Source organism: Corapipo altera, unplaced genomic scaffold (genome assembly GCF_003945725.1).
Source record: "Corapipo altera isolate COAL_440 unplaced genomic scaffold, ASM394572v1 1, whole genome shotgun sequence".
NCBI classification, from domain to species: Eukaryota; Metazoa; Chordata; class Aves; order Passeriformes; family Pipridae; genus Corapipo; species Corapipo altera.
In genome coordinates, this window is record NW_020884873.1 from 33,963,811 (window position 1) to 33,969,860 (window position 6,050).

General features: G+C 41.3%; 1 protein-coding gene across 2 annotated transcripts in view; it reads left to right on the forward strand.

Annotated features, from left to right (window-relative positions):
* The window catches only part of WIF1 (WNT inhibitory factor 1), a 44,511-nt gene extending 39,593 nt beyond the window's left edge, over nt 1-4,918 (forward strand). For both annotated transcript variants that reach the window (XM_027667494.1, XM_027667503.1), the window contains 3 exons: nt 1,038-1,133; nt 1,757-1,852; nt 4,083-4,918. In XM_027667494.1, coding sequence (XP_027523295.1) covers nt 1,038-1,133; nt 1,757-1,852; nt 4,083-4,204 — 314 coding nt within the window. In that variant the 3' untranslated portion in view covers nt 4,205-4,918. The remainder of the gene's footprint in view (nt 1-1,037; nt 1,134-1,756; nt 1,853-4,082) is intronic.
* Nucleotides 4,919-6,050: the final 1,132 nt, after the last annotated feature.

The following is a 6,050-nucleotide window of genomic DNA, read 5'->3' on the forward strand; positions in this document are numbered from 1 at the left end:
GCTCCCAGTTAATTTCTGGCAAGTTGAAGTCCCCCGTAAGGACAAGGGCAGTTGACTTGGAAGTGTTCCTCAGTTCCTCAAAGAATAATTCATCAGTGTCAGCATCCTGGCTGGGCGGTCTATAGCAGACTCCCACAATGACATCCACATTATTTGTTTGCCCCTTGATTCTTACTCAGAGGCTCTCAACAGTGCCATTGCCAACTGTGAGCTACATACATCTAACCCTTCTGTTACATACAGTGCCACACCTCCACCTCTTCTGTCCCGCTTATCCCTCCTGAAGGGCCTGTAACCATCCAACAGGTCACTCCAGTCACAGGTCTCATCCCACCAGGTTTCGCTTATGCCAATGATCTGGGACTGGGCCAAAGCTTCGAGCTCCTCTTGTTTGTTCCTCATGCTGTGTGCGTTGGTGTGCACAGGTTTCAGGAGTGGTACATTGTAGCCAACACCTTGTGAAGCAGATTGAGGGATCCCATGGAAGAATCCTCAAGTGCTCCTTTCCTCAAGTTTTGGCACACCACCCCATCTCTCATCACCAGCCTAGTTTTGTCCCTTTCCCCTTTCCAAGCTAGCTTGAAGCTCTGTCAATGAGCCCCACTACCTCCAGCACTAAAACTCCTTTTCCCCTCTGAGTCATGTGCATCCTGTCAGGTGTCAGTACACAGGAGTCGAGTAGATCATCCCATGGGCAAAAAACCCCAAATTTTTCAGAGTACACCAACCTCAGAGCAACTCATTGACCTGATAGATCTGCCTATTTTTATCAATATTATTCCTTGTTACCAGAAGGATCAAAGAAATCACTACTGTGCTCCTGATCCCTCTGCTAATCATCCCTGGGCCTGAAATCTCTTTTGATTGCCCTCGGACTTCTCCTTGTTATTTTGTCACTGCCAGTTTGAACAACCAATAGTGGATAGTAGTCAGAGGGCCTTACTAGACTGGAGAGTTTTCTAGTCCCTTCTCTGAGCCCCTGGGAGACAGTAGGCACAGAGGACTAAGACCATTGTCTCTGTGTTTTCAATTTCTAGGTAAATGCCATCAGCCCTGTCAAAATGGAGGCAAATGTACTGGTAGGAACAAATGCAAGTGCTCCAAAGGCTACCAGGGAGACCTGTGTTCAAAGCGTAAGTACCAAAGCCACTCCATCAGTCCTTGTTGTGGGAGCATTGATCTGGCTATACAGTATCTGTTTATATAACATCAGCATTAATTGTTTGTTGTCAAAGTATTTCAAGTTATTTAACTTTCTGGACATAGAGCATACACCAGACTTAAGGGAATTATGAAACCAGAAACACTTTTTTTTACTAAAGTCTCCTCACAGTCTTTTCTGTACTCTGAGTTTCTAAAAACCATCAATATGTCAGCTTAGCAATAGTAGTTTAGTAATAGAGAAATGCTTGATAAAATGTCAATACTTCACCACATTAAAATCCAACAGGAACATTTTGTGCAAGGGGTGCTGTGGGCTGCCCTCTTCCCCCTGGTTCTGGTGCATGCTCTGGAACAGCTCTGCTGTTCAATCTGATTCTTTCTGCCAGAGACTGAGCCAGACCTTGCAGGTAAAGGGAGTGTGAGGATTATTTCGGGGCTCTGCACACACTCGGTGGAAAGGCACAGATGTATTATGAGAGCCCCAGCCTGTACCAGAACCAACTCATCATGTGGAACAGCAGGGAAAGCAAATGTGCGACTGAGTCTGGATGAAAGGCCAAGAGGTCAGGCATATGTGCTTGCTTTTTTACAGCTGTCTGTGAACCTGACTGTGGCCTGTACGGCGCCTGTGTGGAGCCCAACAAGTGCCAGTGCAAAGAAGGCTGGCATGGGAGACATTGCAATAAAAGTAAGTGAGAAACAAACCTGAGAGTCACAGCTGAGGTCTTACACACCCGATGATGAGCTTTTCCAGCATTATTAATAACACCACACTCCATTTTTTTCTAATCCTTAATCTGAACAATAAAACAAGGATTTTCAATACTTCATCATTTTAACTGCTTAAAAAAATACTTAGAATCATTTGAAACTATTTTACCAAGATCAACCTTGTATTAGAAATTCCAGAATCTGGTGTCGATCAGATTTCTAGTTGACCTGGCCTGTCTTTCACCCGTAGTATCAAAGGGATACAAGTCCTTCAGCACTCCTTAGTGATTAAATAGCTTTAAAATGTTGGGAAGGCATTTTCAGAAATAAAACTCTATGTCAGGTTTTAAAAATTATTAAAACTCAGAAAAAAGTGAAATGTTCTTTGGAAACTTTGGGGAAGATTTGAAGACTTATGCAAGATCTGTTCTTATCAAATTTGGAGTTTTCTCCTCCTCTTCCCACCCATGCATACAAAATGTATTGTCCCAATATTGTCCCAATCTTTTATCCATAGCATACAAAATATATTGTCCCAAAGCAAAGTTAAAGTCCTTAAAATGAATTTCTGTTGTATTTATTGGTCCATTTGCCACCTCTTATAGCAACTGATCATTTTACTGGGTTTAAAATGGTGCTATAAATTTATTTGAAATACAATTGGATATATCCAGTAAGAACTTCAGATTTGATTTTATGTTTCATGTGCCACAGTGCTGCAACAGCAGATCTTCATTATATAACTTTCATATACTCCCAGGAGGTATTAATGTTTATCACTGTTAGCTACCAATTCACATTTAGTGTTTTAAGTGTCAATAATAAAAAATCTGAAAAATTTTGCAAAATTTTATGCTGCAGCATCAACCAAATGTTTGTTTTTATTAAAAGCTGATGATGCCTGTGATTTGTATTATATCAAAATGTATCGTGATAAATATAGTGTTTTCATTTAAAACTGAGTATTATCTGACTAAAATGGATTTTGCTGTGAAAATTAGGTTTAGGGAGTCCACTTTTCTATTGTTAATTAGTGGATTTGTGTTCTAATTATTCATGCTATTCTCTAAAGGAGAAATGCTGTAAGTTATGGCTAGAAAAAAGATACATGGAAATGAACCAATATGAACTGCAATTCATAAGTTCAGTATGAACTTTTTCTTCTTGTCTTACTCCTCTTATAAAGAACTCAGATAACAGGTGAAAAAACCCACATTCTCTAAGTGACCATCCCCAAAGAAGTAATCACCTGTACAACAAAACCAAAGCTCATACCTGCCTTGTGATGAGAACTAAATAGTTACACATTATTGTCAGCTCCAAGGTTTTGCATCCTTCATTATTTAGAGTTTGGGTACAATCCTGCTGTGTTTAGTACTCCAAAACTCTCTTTGTATTCAGCAAAGAAACTGTGAATAGGACATTTAGGTAAAATTCATCCCCATTTAAGTGCCTGTGTAGGGCTTCAGTTGCATATACATGTGCATGCACTGCAATTCACTCCTTTGAACTGAAACCAAACATCTCCCAATCTTGAAAGGAGATTTATAGTTAATTTGAGAGACTTGTTTCATATTCCATCAAATTAATGGCTCCTCTGTAAAGCTGTTATCTTAAAAAGGAGTGGTTAAAAAATTGAATGGGGGACTCAGACTTTTTCAAAGTCATTTCCATGAGCTTTAAGTAATGAGATGGATAAATGACCCTATAAAGAATTACAACATAATACTTTGGATTCCTTTTTTATTGTTCACTTTCATTTTCCAAAACAAAGCAGCTCTAAGCCTGTTTCAGAGTGCTTTTTTTCCTCCTAGGTGTTTATGATCACTGCTGTTCTTTCTCTTTGCATTCAGCCATAAAACAAAGCCTAGCTCAGGTAGCTGGTGCAGATTTTCCCCAGGGAGCCTGTTGCTGGCAGATCATCATGACTGTCACCCACCTTGCATGGGCAGTGCACATGTGAACCCAGGGCTGAGTGACAGCCTGGGTGTGCTGATGGTCTGCTGGGCTCCCTGGCCAGGTGAGAGCATCTTTCTGTCTGGCAGGACCTCGTTCATCCCAAGGGGTAACAGAGGTGTGAGTGCTTCTGTAAGGCATAGCAAAACCCTTTGTTCAAATGTGGGAGACTGTTCCCACTTGAAATATTAGCTGTGGATCACAAGCCCACTTCTGTGGATTCTTTTTTCTTGAACTGGATAATTTTCCAGGGTACGGAGGCAGCGGTTTGAGCGGCCTGAGGCCAGCGGGCAGCAAGCACAGACAGCACATGCCTTCGCCGAAAAGGGCCGAGGAGACGCATGTTCCACCCGAATCCAATTATATCTGGTGAACTCCAACATCTGAAATGGTTTGTGTTACACGGAGTGCATAGCCTTCATTAACCTCTCATGGATTGAATGTTAAAATGCTGTTCATTACAGTTAAGATTACTGGCTGGAATTTTATTAGCTTCATTATAAACCACTGAGCTGACACTTACTATTCCTTTTAAGTTTTATAAATACTTCTGTAGCATGATTATATAGGCTCCTTCTTTCAATGCTTTGGATGGTGTCTTGTACTACAGTTACATTTAAACTTCCTTTTTTGATTATATAGCTGCAAATATTCTCCAAAATTTAAGTAACAATATTCAAGCAGAAAACTTTGTAGATGCTAACCTGAATAATTTCAATGGCTACAGATTTAATTTGCTTAAGAAAAAAGAAAGGTGCATGTTACAAATGTTTACAAATTGTGTATTTAGACTTTTCCCTAAGAAAAACAAATAAATAGATAAGTTGCCTAATTTAAAAACTGAATAACTCAATTCAGTGTTATTTTTGGCCTTAACAGTTTTGTGAAATACTGTGTATTAAAAATACACTGTAGTGGTGCCATTTAACCAACAGAATATATTGTAAACAAAGTAGAACTGTAATGTATGAACTTTCTACATCAGCTTGAAGCAATATAATATATTGTAAAGAAAACAGCTTTTATGTAATAAACTTTTTATACTGGCAATTATATATAAAATAAAGATGCTGCTTTAGTTTTTCGAGTACTGCTCTCTGTGGCCTACTGCAGTCTCATCAGCACTGGGTTGGGACGATGGCTTTTCTAGAGCACGCTCATCAAATAGTGGCACAGTGGGATTGGTTTCCCTGTCTCTGCTTTTACCACCACAGCTCTTAAAAATATTTCAGAAGAACAACTTCTTGTGCCTTTGCCAAGGAGGGGATAGCACTGAAGCCCGGGTGTTTCTCTCCCTGTCCTTGCCATCCACCACATCCTCCTTTTATCCTGGCATTGCCAGTCAGCCATGCCAAGCTGGTGTGCCCTGTTCATGGTGCCTCAGGTACTTGAGATATTCTTCTTAGAGCCTCTGTCCAAACAGGCAATAGTCCAGGCCTGGCTGTGTTTCCTGTTCAAGGGTGATGCTCCCGTGTTGTGTTGTGATCGGACTGTAGAACGTTTTGGGTGCTGCCTGTTGCAACAGTCAAGGGCCACACAGTTTGTAATGTGACCTGGCTTGGAAGCAAGAAAAATGCTTTCTGTTTGCACTGAAGAGCAATAAATATACAACAGATTATTACAGACCCTTGCTATACTACAGTTCTGGCAACCTTATCATAAATAAATAAATAACACATAATTGTAAGCATAAAATTAATGAGTGAGAAGTTTTGAGTTACAAGGAAGAAGTCCAGTGTATTTTCCTGGTCTGTTTAGTCAATGGACCCTTAAACTAAGACTTGCTTAGGCCAGAGAGGGGAGGACAGCTCTTTAAGGGCCCATTCTTTTGTTGTCCTTTGTGCAGTGGGACTGTGGATACTGCCCAGCAATCCTGATCCGACAGGAGACAGACTCCCATCACCACCCATAGCTGCAGCCTTCCGGGTCCGTTGTCGGGAGAAACACCACTGGGGAAGGAGGAGCAGGGCCAGGCCATCCCCACTACACCCAGGGCAGTAATGAGAAACGGCCTGAACAAGGTGGTTTGTTCCCTGTCCTGATACCCTTCTCTGGGATGGTGAAAGTAAAAGAGCTCAGGCTTGCTGAAGGAGGAGCTTGCTTAGCACGGATGTGTAACACCTATGGCTGGTGGGCTCCAAAGTGATGGTCCCCAGCTCTCAGGTTTGTGTCTCCCAGGGGACCCCTGGCACCTCTCTGACCAGACAAGGGCCTGTAAG